Below are 13,224 nucleotides of genomic sequence, written 5' to 3' on the forward strand. Positions count from 1 at the left end.
CGATGCCCGCGGCCGGGGAGCTGGAGGAGCGGTTCTCGCGCGCTCTGGTGAGTTGGGGGGCGGCGCGGTCCCCAACTTCCCGCGGCGATCGGGCGGGCGGGGTGCGGGCTGGCTGCCGGAGTAGGGTATCGCGCGCGGGCCCTGTGTCCCCTCTCCGCGCCCAGGGCTGAGGCTGGCAAGGGCAGACGGGGCTCAGTCCCTGCACTTGGGGCGGAGCAGAGTGTGGACCCCGCCGCTGCGCTGCCACTGTCGCCTGGCGGGAGTTGGGGTCCCGAGTCCAGACCATGGGAGGGCGCCTGTAGTACCGGCTGGGTTTGCACGTCGGTCCCCCAGGCTGGGCAGGGGGCTCTTTCACTTCTGTCCTTGGCTTGCCCCGGACCCAGCTGACTGCCCCGTGTCATTCTGCTGTCTGCCCCCCCTGGCTGGACACGGGTGGTGGCAGTGAGGCCAGGCTGTCTCCAGGCTGTGCTGCGGGTCTGGGGTGAGGACCCAAGGCATATAGGCAGGGATGGGGTGCCCCCCCATTTTCCTTCCCGCCTGCTGGTCGCTGGGTCCCTGAATGGCCCCACAGGGCAGTGTTCTCAGTTCCTGAGACTGTGGCTGCCGTCCACACCAGGAGGAGGTGCGGTGGTCGGGGCTGGGAAGGCTCATGTGTGGTCCTGGGGCCTCCGTGGATCCAGCTGCTTCCGGGGCTCCTCTGCACCGGCTCCAGCGTCCCTTCCCCAGGCCAGACCTTGGCAGCGTCTGTGTTGGTGGTGGTGGTCCCGGGCCCGGCAGCCTGCCTGGGGCACGGTCTGTCCCCGTGTGTCCGTGGAGGGGGAGGTGGGCCTCAGGGTGAGGTCCGGGCTGCCCCATTATGCTCAGGGCTGGGGAAGAGCCCTGTGAGTGAGTCAGACGGTGGCAAAGCCAGAAGTCGGGTCCTGCTGTGTCTCTGGCTCATGGGACGTGACTGGCTCAGTCTGCCGTGGGAAGCCCCTGGAGCCCCTGAGTGCCAGGCTGGAGGGCAGGCTCAGCAAGGGGCTTCAGGGGTGCTTCCTAGAGAGAGGGGCCCTTGAAGTCCCAGGAGCCTGGTGAGTGCAGGAGAAGCCCAGCCTGGGGCCATCTCTCCAGGGCCTGGCTCTCCCCACCCGACTCAGCCGGGGCTCCCTGTCTCCATGGGATCTCTCCCTGAGGCCGGGCTGATCCTGTCCTTCCTCAGGTCTAAGAGGAGCAGAACTTCAGGCTGCTCAGGGGCCCCAAACCTTGGGGACCTCCCAGGTCTGATGGGAGAAGCACAATGCCACCTTTGGGGTCCCATCACCCCAGGAGACCCTTTTCTGCCCGTTGGAACAGCACCGCAGCACCCAGAATGCCCCTCTTCTCCTGGCCCTGGATGAGGGAGGTGTGGGGAGCCCTCCTCTCCTGTAAGAGCCACGGTGGGACACCCCCTTGCTGAGGAGGCGGTGGGAGAAAGGGTGCCCCTGCTTGAAGTGGGCTGGGAGGAAAGAGGGTTGAGCCGGGGTGTGCGGCTGCTGCCTTGGCAACCGTGCGGAGGGACGGCTGGCTGCCGGGCATGGGGATGCTGCTGGTGGGGGCACCCGCCAGCCGCTCAGCCCTCGCCTCTCCTACGCCCTGGCCCAGGCGGGGCCTTGCCTGCCTTCCCTGGGGGACTGGGGTGCACCCTCTCTTGGCTGCCCAGGTGCAGCTGGGTGTAGGACCCCAATCCACTGAGGCAGGGGGCCCAGGGCAATGTTCTCGAAGGGCTTGGGCAACCAGGGGGGCGTCCGCCGCTCTGTGCTCTTGGCCAGGCAGTGTGGGAGTTGGGTGTGGCCCTGGGTGTCCTGTCCTCATCTCTGGGGCCAGGTGAGGGCAGGGGCAAAGTCTCCTTTGGGCTTGCCTGCAGTAGCGGTAGCCCCTTGGGCAGCTCCTCTGTGGGCTGAGGTGGCTGGAGTTGGGGTGTGTGGCTGTGGGGTACTCGGCCCTGGCCTCCTGCCTCAGGAGTCGCCCGTGAAGGGTGGCGATGGGTTAGGCCCTATAGTCAGACACGGCTGCGCAGAGGCGGGACCAGGGATGTGCTGGGCGTGATTCACAGGGACATCTGGGGCAGCTGGCAGCGGGCTGGCCGAGACGAGCAGGAGCAGGTGGGGCTGCGGCCTGGGCCTCCTCTGTATCTTTGCTGAGAACACGGAGTTCTGGAAGGTGGTTTGGGCTGCCTGCCTCAGAGGAGCTGGGTTGTCGAGGCTCAGAGGAGCTCCGGATTTGAGGGTCACGATTTTGGGGGCTGAGTTTCTTTGCCACTTAATACCAGTGTGGCCTCGGGCAACTTATTAACCAGGCTGAGCCTTTGCATTGTTCCCCGTGGAGGAGAATACTGAGGGACACTCTGCTGTCACCCCGAGAGGGGATGGGGACTGTGAGGGGTACGCAGCTCAGTGCTGGTGGAGCAAGCGTCAGCAGAGCTCTCCGCTGCGAGGAAGGGGAGCTGACCTGGTCCTCTCCGTCCTGGGGTCCCTGGCTCGCCACTCCCCATCCCTCACGAGACCCAAGGTGGCCCTGCATCCCCAGGAGCCCCCAGGTCTGTAGCCACTGTGCAGGTCTGCGCCTAGGCCCACTGCTGCCTGGCGGCCGGAAGCTGTGGGGAGCCGGCCACCTCTTGGAAGGGTGGGGCACGGTGGCTAACGGCAGCCGTGTGCACATGTGGGGGTGGGGCGCTGCACTTCCCCCTGACGCAGGGGTGCTGGGGGGGTTCCCCAGTGAGTAAGAGCGCAGTGTGGGTAACAACAGGAAGTGCAGGGTGCTGGTGGCAGGAAGTGGCGCCGGCTGGTCCTGGTTCCTCAGATGGGCACCTTGGGGCTGGACCTTCTGCAGAAGACCCCTAGGGACCAGGACCTCCACTTCCCACGCTGCCCTTTTTTCTCGGGAAGCTGGGCAAGTGACTTACCCTCCCCTGCCTCAGTTTCCCCCTTGTGAAATGGGTTGTAGTGGCATCTCCGTGGCGTGTTCGTCTTCAGGGTTAAAGGTGTTAATGGACATGAAGCACTTGTGTGGGTGGAGCCCAGAGGAGGGGCTGAGAGCACTGATTATTGCCCTTATTCTCTTGCCAGCCTGCATTTTGTGGAGTGGGCCTTGTGTCTTGGCTCCTGCCCTCCTTGCTGTAGTGCCTGCTGTGGGGTTCTCACCCCAGCCTCAGGCAGGTGGCCTCGGGCAGGGTCACCCCATGGCCTCTCGCATCCTGGGGCTGCTCACAGAGCTCCAGGAAGGGTGCACGGGAAGGAATTGCTGTTTCTGGAGATTTTCTGAGGGTGAGAGAGCCAAGCCCGGGACCCCGTCGCAGTGGGGGGCTGGGACCCACAGGGCCTCCAGACCCTGGGATTGGGGTCCAGGCTCAGGGGCAGCCTGGGGCTGGAAGGACTGGACCCCAGGGAGAAGGTGGGCTGCTGGCTGGGGGTGCAGATTCTGCTGAGATGGAAAGTGAAGCTGCAGGGTGTGGCCCTGTCCAGTGTGGCCTTGGGAGTGAACCAAGGCAGCGTCCAGGGCGGGGTCCCAGCGTGAGACACAGAGGCTGGGTCCCGCTCTGCACCCAGAAGGGGGGGCATTGTCCTGCACGTTTTAATAGAAGGTTCAGGGGTCAGCTCCCTTTCTCAGCCTCGCCCCAGATGAATCCTACTTGTGGGAGGCAGAGCACGAGGGGCCGAGCGGCTGCTCTGTCGGCCAAGTCCGGGACACAAGTCTGTTGTACCTGACATTTTCACATCTTTCCCACGCCCTGCCTCCGGGTCCTCTCACATGAGATCTGTGTTCCTGTGCTTCGTCACAGGAGGACATCTCCCATCGTACCACAGCTCCCTAGTGCTCCTGGGCCCTGGGAGGCTGAGGCAGGCTCAGTGCCTGTTTCAGAGGCAGACACTGAGGCAAGGTGAGCCCAGGGCCTGGGGCTTTACACCCCGCTCCAGCTCCTCTCTGTCACAGCTGCCTCCAGAAGACAAGCCCCCAGAGGGAAGGCTCGCCATGCCTGTCCCTTCCTGGCCCATGGTGCTGTGTCCGTACTCAGGGCTTGGGCCTGGGCTTTGCTCCTGCTTGCTGCCTTGCTCCAGTGATGAGTGGCACCTGCCACCCCCTCCCTGGAGTGCCTATCACCTTGGTGGGCACAGCCAGAGCCAGGGAGCAGCTGCTAATTAGCGCTCAGTGCTGTCAGAGCTATTTCTGATTTCTGAGCCTAAATTTAGTGTGTCTGGCAGGCTGGCACGTGGGCCTGGGCTGAGGAGGCCCAGGTGGGCACAGGGCAGGAGCGCCTGGCCCTCTCCGCTACTGGCAGGTGTGCCAGGCCCCAAAGGCCAGGGCTGCTATGGGCAGGGTTGGCTGTGGCTGTCTCAGACTTTGTCAGCTTGGCTAGTTGCCGAAGCGACCTGTGCTGGCTATGTGGGGTGGGCATGATGGACAACGGTGCCAGCAGTGGCTGTGAGGGTGGCAGGTGTCCAGCAGCTCCTGGCACAGTACACACCCAGGAGAGCTGGCCACCTTGACCACTGGGGTCATATCATGACCAGAAGTGCCCTGCCCTGGCCAAAAGGTGACCCAAGGCCCAAGGGGTATCGCGTGGACAAGGGCTGGTACGGGCCCCCCCAAGGGGCTGCCCTGAAGGCGCTGGGCCCCGCCAACTCCCGGCCCGTCCTCCGAGCTGCCCCTCTTCCTCCTTCACCCTGGGCCTCTCTGCGCCTCTGCAGCTTGGGGACGGCTCAGAGGGGATAGGAGAGGCGAGGCCTCCAGGGAAAGCGCCCACCCCCATGTGCCTGTGGGGTGGTGGACAAGGCCGTGTGGTTTTCTAGCCTGGTTCCCTTTTGCAGGGGGAGACAGGGATGACATACCCTGGCCCAGCTGGCTGGGAGTCTGGGGTGGGCAGTCTCACCTCTGGAGTGGCCTGGCCGGAAGCTCAGGCGAGGGGGTTGGGACACCAGCTTCCTGTTTTCTGAGTTGGCTCCAGCAGTGATTTTGGGGTGAGGTCTGGTCAGAGCTCCAGATCTAGGCCAGGACCTAGCTGAGAGGAAGCAGGGTGGCTGAGGAGTAGTGGGTGGGTGTGGTTGCCACCTCGGCCACTGGAGCTGGGGACAGCAGCCTCCCCACATCTGGGCTGGGGATGCAGTGGGCTCCCACACCCCTGTTCGGGCTGGGGCTAAGAGGGGGCCTCTTGGGCGAGAACTGTTTTGGATAAACCTGGGGTTGACTGAACTGGGGTGAACTGGCCTTGGATCTGCGTCTGTTGGGAGACTTGCTGAACTTGGGGTTCTGGGGATCTGGAGTACTGGTGGCACCTGGGTGATTTCACAATGCTGGGCTTATCTGACACCTTCCTGGTGGCAATAGAGATGCCATGGCCCAGGGGGCGCTCCAGACCTGTGACAGCTCCCGAGGGTCCCGCCTGGGCCACAGTGGCACGGAGGACTCCCACCTCTGCATCCGTGCCACCCCACTTGGAGCTCCCAACCCTCACCCCCCCTCAATTCTTGAAGAAAACGAGAGGGAGGAGCTGGGAGGATGGAGGAGGCTGCGTTGCCCCTTTGGGAGAGGTTCTCAGGGTTCTCCAGGCAGACTTGGTGTCTGGTGGCGCCTGGCTGGCGAGGGCTCCCGTCAGCTTCCTCCTGGGTCTGGGCAGAGCTGATGCCCACCTTGATGGGGAGTGTGGAGCCAGAGGGGCCTGGGGTCCCCAGGGAACGAGAGCGTCTGCCTCACACCAGACATGGGGTGACACAGCCGATCAGACTGGGAGTCCAGCGCCAGGTCCCTTCCTTGCTGCTGGGGCTGGAGAAGGTGATTTCTCTCCTATGAGGCTTGGAAGTGTAATGGGGCCCCGAGATGCCACCCCTCCCCATGGTGCTGGGGCCCCAGGCTCAGGGTCCCTGCTCTGATCCCCAGAACTGCATGAACCTGCCCCCGGACAAGGTGCAGCTGCTGAGCCAGTACGACGACGAGAAGAAGTGGGAACTGGTCTGTGACCAGGTGCGTGCTGAGGGTGCCCACCCTGACTGGTGCATGCTGGCAGGAGAAGGGGCACTTCCCTATTGCCCTGGGGCTTCGCCTGGCCTCGGTCTCCCCAGACCTGGGTGTCAGAGCAGGGTGGGGCCAGGGCTGGGCCAGGGCACCCCTCCCACTGCACCCCCGGCAGCCTCTCCTGATGTTGCCCTGTGCCGGATGGGGCTGGTGGGACAGCTTAGCCACCCAGGGGAGGAGGGCAGGAGCCCTGTCCTTTTCCAGAGGGCTCAGGGGATGCAGTCCAGCTCAGCCCGGGGCCAGCCAGAGGAGACCCTGCCCCTGCAGCCTGTCCAGGCCCTGTGTCCACCCGGCTCTCCCCTGCTGCCCCTGTGGGCCAGGGGAACGCTGCCTCAGAGGTGGGGGGAGGCTGGCTGCAGTGGGTTCCAGGGCAGGCAGGCGAGGAGCAGGGCCTCCCCAGGGGCCCGGCGGAGCTCTGGCTAATGGAAGGGATGGGATGAGCTGGCAGGGCAGCCACCTGGGTATAGGCTTGGGCTGTGGGAGGGTCCAAAGGCTGGGGCAGCAGAGGGTCTAGGGGATGGCTGGGCCCCTCTGAGGGCCGGGGAGCTGGGTGGGGCCTCTGCCGAAGCTGAGCGTGTGGATGTCCACCGCACGGATGAGCAGGAGGCTGGTGCAGTGCTGGGAAGGGGACTCAGCCTGCAGGAAGCTGGGCCCCCACGGTCCTGCGCTCGGGTCTGGGAGGGCGAGGAGCGGGCACCACCTGCTGGCGGGACCGAGGCCGCCCCCACAAGGCGGCCACACCCCAGGCAGATTAGGAACTCAGCTTCCCGGGTCACAGGGCAGTGGCTAGGACTGGGCTGGGGTCTTCTCCGCTGGGCAGGGGGCTGTGAGGACTGGGCCCTTGGTGCTCAGAGGCCGCTCAGAACGGCCTGAGCCCCCCGGTCAGAGCAGAAGGGACCTCAGTGGGGGCTGGTCTCCCCCCCACCAGGGCAGCTCTTCCTGGCTTCCTGCCCACCTGTCCACCTCCCCAGGAGCGGTTCCAAGTCAAGAACCCCCCTGAAGCCTACATCCAGAAGCTGAAGAGCTACCTCGATGTTGGGGGGGTCAGCCGCAAGGTTGCAGCAGACTGGATGTCCAACCTGGGGGTATTTCTCTCCCTCACTCTGGGCCTCTCCCCTTCCCCGGGGCTCTGGCAGCTGAAGCCGGAGCTGCTGGGGTAGACTTGCGGGTGCCTGAGAGTGCCCATGTGTGAGGGGGTCCTGAGGGAGCCCTGGGTGTGCTGACATGGGCCGCCACATGCCCTTGAGAGTGTGCACCTGTCCATGCAGACCTGTGTGCGTGCCTTTTTCTGTTTATGTATGTTCATGTGGGTGTGTGGGCCCGGGATGTTTGAATGTGCGCATGTGCGTGTACCCCGTGTGTCTGCATGGGTGTGTGTAGACACAGTGCCAGGGGGCACACACCGCTGTGTCATTCAGTGGGGCAGGTGTGTGGCGGTGGTGAGGGAGCGGGGCATGGAAGGCCACATATGGAGGGTGGGGGACACTGACTGTGGCCCCAGGACTTGGAGGGCCTGTGGAGGCCGGGCTCCACCCACCGGGCTCCCTGTTCCATCCTCAGTTTAAGAGGCGTGGTCAGGAGTCCACGCAGGTGCTGCGGGAGCTGGAGACCTCCCTGAGGACCAACCACATCGGGTGAGTGCAGGCTCGATGCCCCTCCCCTCCAGGCCATGGTCAGCAGCACCTCCTCGTCTGCCCTGCATGCTTTGGCGCCCATGTCTCACAGGCTGGGCCCCAACACCACGGGGTCTCCTGAGGTGGGGTGTGCTGGTGGCTTCCCACTGCCTGCTTGGGCAGGACCGCTTCCCTGTGGACTCAGGGTGCCCTGTGCTGCAGGTGGGTGCAAGAGTTCCTCAACGAGCAGAATCGCGGCCTGGACGTGCTCCTGGAGTACCTGGCCTTTGCCCAGTGCTCTGTCACGTAAGCCCTTCGCCCCCCCCAGCCCAGATCCAAGCGTCCCTGCATGTCACCCACGCCCCTGTGGGGTGCCCAGCCTGGTGGAGCCCCTTCCTGCAGGCCTGTCCCTGATGGAAGGGACAGGGCCAGATCACAGCTCCTCCTCCTGAATCCCGGGGGTCCCCTTGGTGCTGGCCTGTGAGCTCCGTGTCCTTCTCCAGGTATGACATGGAGAACACAGACAGTGGGGAGAAGAACCCTGAGAAGGGCAAGCCCTTGGAGCAGTCAGTGGAGGACCTCAGCAGGGGGCCGCCCCCCGCCCTGCCCAGGAGCCGCCACCTGACGGTCAAGTACGCAGCCCCCAGGGGGTAGGGGGACAGTGGAGGGTGGGACTGGAGTGGAGGGTGGGAGGGGGTCAGCGTTGGGGCACGCATGGGGCTCAGGAGCCTTTAGGCTGGATCTGGGGAGGGCCTGGGGTAAAGAGGGGCTCAGGGGGTGGGGCCCTGTGTACCCATCTAACCTCCTCTTTTCTCCACACGGCCTCCAGGTGCCCCCCTTCTCCCCGGTACGTAGCCAGCTGGGGGCAGGTGCATGCCTGGCAGGCTTCCTGGGTGGTGGTGGGTTGGGTGAGGCGTTTAGCTGACCCCCAGGTTCTGCTGGTCTGGACAGGTCTGGGGGGAGAGGGTGGCCCTCGAGCTCCCTGTGGACCCTGAGACCCAGCCCTGGCTCTTGTGTACGAACTGTCGTGTTAGGCCCCAGCCTCTTACAATATGGTCTTTTGTTCATCCATCCAAAAAACATGTTTCAGGGTTACCTGTATTAGGTACGTGGCAGGTACTCCCTGCCTCAGGGCCACAGTCTAGGGAGAGGAGAGTTCAGTGCTGCCAGGTGGTGGCTCTGAGGACGGGCTGGCCATGGCCTGGGGCTTCGGGAAGGCTGTGCACAGAGGTGACACTGGACGGGGGCAAGGAGGACACCCACCCGGGAGGGGTGCCTGAGCCATGCCAGGAAAGGCCGCCTGGCAGGGCAGGAGCAGCTGGGTGAGGCAGGGTCCCAGCTTGTGGGAAATGTGGTAGAACTGTCAAGGGGTCTGATGTGTGGAAGTCATAGCTGCCGGTTCTGCAAAAGTAAATATAGCAAACCTTTTTTTGGCCAAGAATAATTGAGCACGCTTATTCAGTACTTCTAGCGTCAGGCACCACGCCGGCTTTACGTCCTTGTCCCAGCGACCCCAGCGCGAAAGCGTTCTTGCTGGCGGTCCTGTTGGGAAAGGGGAAAGGGAGGCACAGGGAGACTAGGCCTCTTGCCAGGTCGAGGGGAGCAGGAACCTTCCAGAACCTGGCCAGCTGCATTCACCGCGGCCCAGTGGCTGTGGGCGCCCCCTGCTGGGGAGTCTTACAGGCTGTGACAGCGCCCTTGGCAGCGCTCCTGGTGCCAGGGCCCCAGGGTCGCTGCTCCCTTGGCGCCCAGCCTGGCCCGAGGAAGGCAACCTCGTGCTGAGCGCCATCGTACAGGTGAGATGCAGGAGCGGGCCCTGGGGCTGACCCTGCTGCATCCCTGACCACCCAGGCTGACCCCTGCACACAGCAGGAAGGCCCTGCGCAGTTCCCGCATCGTCAGCCAGAAGGACGATGTCCATGTCTGCATCATGTGCTTGCGTGCCATCATGAACTATCAGGTGGGTGGCGGGCTGCACCTCCGGGTCCCTGTTTCCAGCCTGGAGCTGGGTCTGGGCCGCTGGGCCAGGTCCCGGCCCAGCTGGGGCAGGATGAGCTTCATGTGGTTCCACGCAGAGCTGGGCAGCGGGGGCCCTGGGGCGGGTGGCCTCGGGCTCTGCTGCTTGCAGGGTCCATGGGTGAAGCAGCGCCTCTCTGCCAGCCTTGATGGCTCCCGGCACTAGCTCAGAAATGACAGAGTTCAAGGAGGGGGTGAGGGTCTGGTGGAGGCTGGAGGTGAGGAACTTCCTAAACTGTGGGCAGTAGAAGGGCAGGGCTCGACTGTGCCCCAGGTGCTGGGTGCCAGATGCTGGGTCCTGCTGACCTCACCTCTGTCCCCAGTCTGGCTTCAGCCTTGTCATGAACCACCCAGCCTGTGTCAACGAGATCACACTGAGCCTCAACAACAAGAACCCCAGGTACGAGCTAGGCCCTCGGTCGTGTGGCCCTCCCGGTCAGAGCGCTGCCCCCACCGCACCCTGTGGCACCACCCGTCCCCAGCCCCTGGCCTCTGTCTCCCCAGAACCAAGGCTCTGGTGCTGGAGCTCCTGGCGGCTGTGTGCCTGGTGCGTGGAGGGCACGACATCATCCTCTTGGCCTTCGACAACTTCAAGGAGGTACCACGCCCGGTCCTGCCCAGTCAGAGGACAAGGGTGGGGAGTTCCGCCGGGGCCAGGCCCAAACTCAACATGGCCCTGGCCAGCCGGCAGACGGGTGCGAGGCTGGATGCATCCATTGCTCTGATGAGCACTGCCAAGGCTGCTGTGCATCAGGCAGAAAGGCAAGGAAGAGGGACGATAGTGCAGAGAAGGAGAAACTGACGCGTTAGACAGAAAGTGGTGGGGTAAGGAGAGGCTGCAGCGAGGGGGAGGGAGCCAGTTGCAGGGTGGTCAGCACAGGGCTTGCGAAGCAGGTGAGACTTGAGCACAGTTTCCTGGGAGGCAGGTGCCTGGGCTGGGCGGTGAGTGCAAAGGCCCTGAGGCAGGAGTGTGGCCAAGCTGTGAGTGCAGGGCTGGGGGAGGAGACGGGGAATGCAGGGTGGGGAAGAGCAACTGGGCTGACTTAGCTGTGACTCTGCAGGAGCCTGTGGAGGCACAGGAGTGGCAGCCCAGTGCCGGCTCACCAGGCTGTCCCTGGGTCCTCTGAGCACTGTGTCCCCTCTGCAGGTGTGCGGGGAACAGCACCGCTTTGAGAAGCTGATGGAATATTTCCGCAACGAGGACAGCAACATCGACTTCATGGTGAGCTGGGGGCACTGAGTGCCGGTGGCAGAGGGGCCGGGGCTGCACTGGAGGGAGGGAGGCCGGTGCGTGGGGGAGCTGTGGAGTGTGCCCGCCTGAGGGCACGCCGCCTGTGTCCTGGCCCCAGGTGGCCTGCATGCAGTTCATCAACATCGTGGTGCACTCTGTGGAGGACATGAACTTCCGGGTCTTCCTGCAATATGAGTTCACAAACCTGGGCCTGGACCTGTACCTGGAGGTGAGCCCGGCACCCGCTTCCTGCCCTCTGCCCGCCTGAAGCCGCTGCACAGGGACCTCAGAGATGCCGGACCTGGCTTCAAATCCTGGCTCTGTTGCTTCCGAGTTCTGAAGCCTTGGGTTGGGCTGTGCCTGGAAGGCTCAGTCCTCCCATCTGTCAAATGGGAGACTCTGAGCTGAGAATGGCTGGAGTGTAGGACAGCGCTGCACCTGGTCCACACCTAGCTCCCCCGTCAGGGTCGATTCTGCCTGGTTCATCACAGCAAGCCGGCTCACGCTGGGTCTTTGGCCCAAGATTCTCTGGAGGCGCCCGGCCTCTGGGAGAGGGTTTGGGAGCGAGGGTGACATTGGGGAAAGCGGGCAGGGCGGAAGGGCTGATGCTGAGGGAGGTGCACTGTGAGACTGTCTTGCTGAGCGCAAGGCCATGTGTGATGGTTTCTCAGTGCCCAGGAGGGACGACTCCTGAGACACACAGGGTCAGTGGGCACCAGGGCTGAGGAGGAGGGCATGGGGTGTGTTGCTGATGGTGCAGGGCTCTTTGCCGGTGAGGAAGACGTTCTGGGATTTGACAGTGGTGACAGCCACATGACCTTGTAAATGTGAGCTTTACTGTGGCGGGCTTTACCACATGTAAATGACGCGCAGATGAAAAAGGAGAAAGCAGGCCCGGCTCCGGCCCCTTTCTCTGGGTGCCCACCGGCCTCACCCACTCTTGCTTCTGGGACAGAGGCTCCGGCTCACGGAGAGTGACAAGCTGCGGGTGCAGATCCAGGCCTACCTGGACAATGTCTTCGATGTGAGCGCCCTGCTGGAGGACACGGAGACCAAGAACGCCGTGCTGGAGCACATGGAGGAGCTGCAGGAGCAGACGGCGCTGGTGAGGCGCGGCGCCTGAGAACGGGGGTCTGCCCTGAACTCACACCCGGAATCCCTGGGTCTTCCCCAGGGGTCAGCGCTCCCTCGCAGGCGCGCGGGGCCTTGGCGGCCCCGGTCCTCACTGGGGGAACGGACGGATGTGCCAGCACCCCACTCTCGCCCACCTTACCACCTGCGGCGCCATGGCATCCCCTCCCCGCGGGCTCGGCTTAGTCTTCCTTGGCAGCCGCGAGCGCTCCGGAGCCCGGCGCTCTGGGCCGCCTGGCACCGCCCCCGCTCACCCTGTGCCGGTGTCGCAGCTGACGGAGCGGCTGCGGGACGCAGAGAACGAGTCCATGGCCAAGATTGCGGAGCTGGAGAAGCAGCTGAGCCAGGCGCGCAGGGAGCTGGAGACTCTGCGGGTGCGCGGCGCCGGGGGGCGGGGTGGGGAGGGGAAGGGGGGCGCGTCCCCGCGGTGCTGACCCATCCCCGCTGCAGGAGCGTGTGGGCGACGCGACCTCCGCGACCTCCGCCGGCAGTGGCGCACGGTCCCCCGCGGACGCGCCCCTGGCCCCGCCGCGACCCTCGGCGCTGGAGCTGAAGCTGGGGGAGCTGGAGGCGCAGGGGCTGCTGCGTGTGCTGCGCGGGCCCGGGGACGCCGTCGCCATCGAGATCCTGCCTGTCTCCGCGGCGGCTCCGGGCGCGGACGCAGCGACTCCAGGGGCGCCAGCCGGCTCCCCCCGCCCAGGTGCGCAGGCGCTGCAGTGGGCATAGAGGGGAGACCTGGGGGTTGGCTCAGGACTCGGGAGGGTATCTGGGGGCAGCAGTGGACCCCGGACGGGGTGGGACGGGACCTGGCGAGGGCGGGGTGCGGACCCAGAAGGAGACCTGGAGGTTTAGGGACCCAGGAGGTGGTCCTGGGGAGCATCTTCTGGAGGTCGAGACCCGGGGACATCTTGGGGACCCGGGACGCGGCTCGGGTGGGACCTGGAAGCTTGGGGATTGAGGGGTGTCCAGAGTGAGGGTTTTGCACCTCGGAGGCCTGGGGGCGTCTTTTGGGGGCCGGAACCCAGGAAGGGCGCTAGAGGGGTCTGCGGAGCTCGGACCTGGCAGGGGTTGAGGGGCGTCTCCCGCGGGCTGGGTGGGATCTGCCGGAGCAGTGGGTGGATCTGGCGCCCACGTGCAGGGCGGGGGCGGAGCCACGACCGCGGGGGCGGTGACCCCACCCCTCCCCCGCAGAGTCGTCGCCCGAAGTCG

General features: G+C 65.0%; 1 protein-coding gene across 1 annotated transcript in view; it reads left to right on the top strand.

The window, feature by feature from the left end:
* The window catches only part of Fmnl1 (formin-like 1), a gene marked incomplete at its 5' end in the record, with an annotated part of 17,667 nt that continues 4,443 nt past the window's right edge, over window positions 1–13,224 (top strand). The window contains 12 exon segments of the mRNA XM_013519160.1: window positions 1–47; window positions 5,890–5,973; window positions 6,996–7,109; window positions 7,585–7,658; window positions 7,860–7,943; window positions 8,141–8,269; window positions 8,467–8,484; window positions 9,489–9,597; window positions 9,977–10,053; window positions 10,158–10,251; window positions 10,801–10,875; window positions 11,003–11,062. Of these exon segments, the coding sequence (XP_013374614.1) occupies window positions 1–47; window positions 5,890–5,973; window positions 6,996–7,109; window positions 7,585–7,658; window positions 7,860–7,943; window positions 8,141–8,269; window positions 8,467–8,484; window positions 9,489–9,597; window positions 9,977–10,053; window positions 10,158–10,251; window positions 10,801–10,875; window positions 11,003–11,062 (965 nt within the window).

The sequence above is a fragment of the Chinchilla lanigera genome, unplaced genomic scaffold (genome assembly GCF_000276665.1).
Source record: "Chinchilla lanigera isolate Chin_1 unplaced genomic scaffold, ChiLan1.0 scaffold00050, whole genome shotgun sequence".
Classification (NCBI taxonomy): Eukaryota; Metazoa; Chordata; class Mammalia; order Rodentia; family Chinchillidae; genus Chinchilla; species Chinchilla lanigera.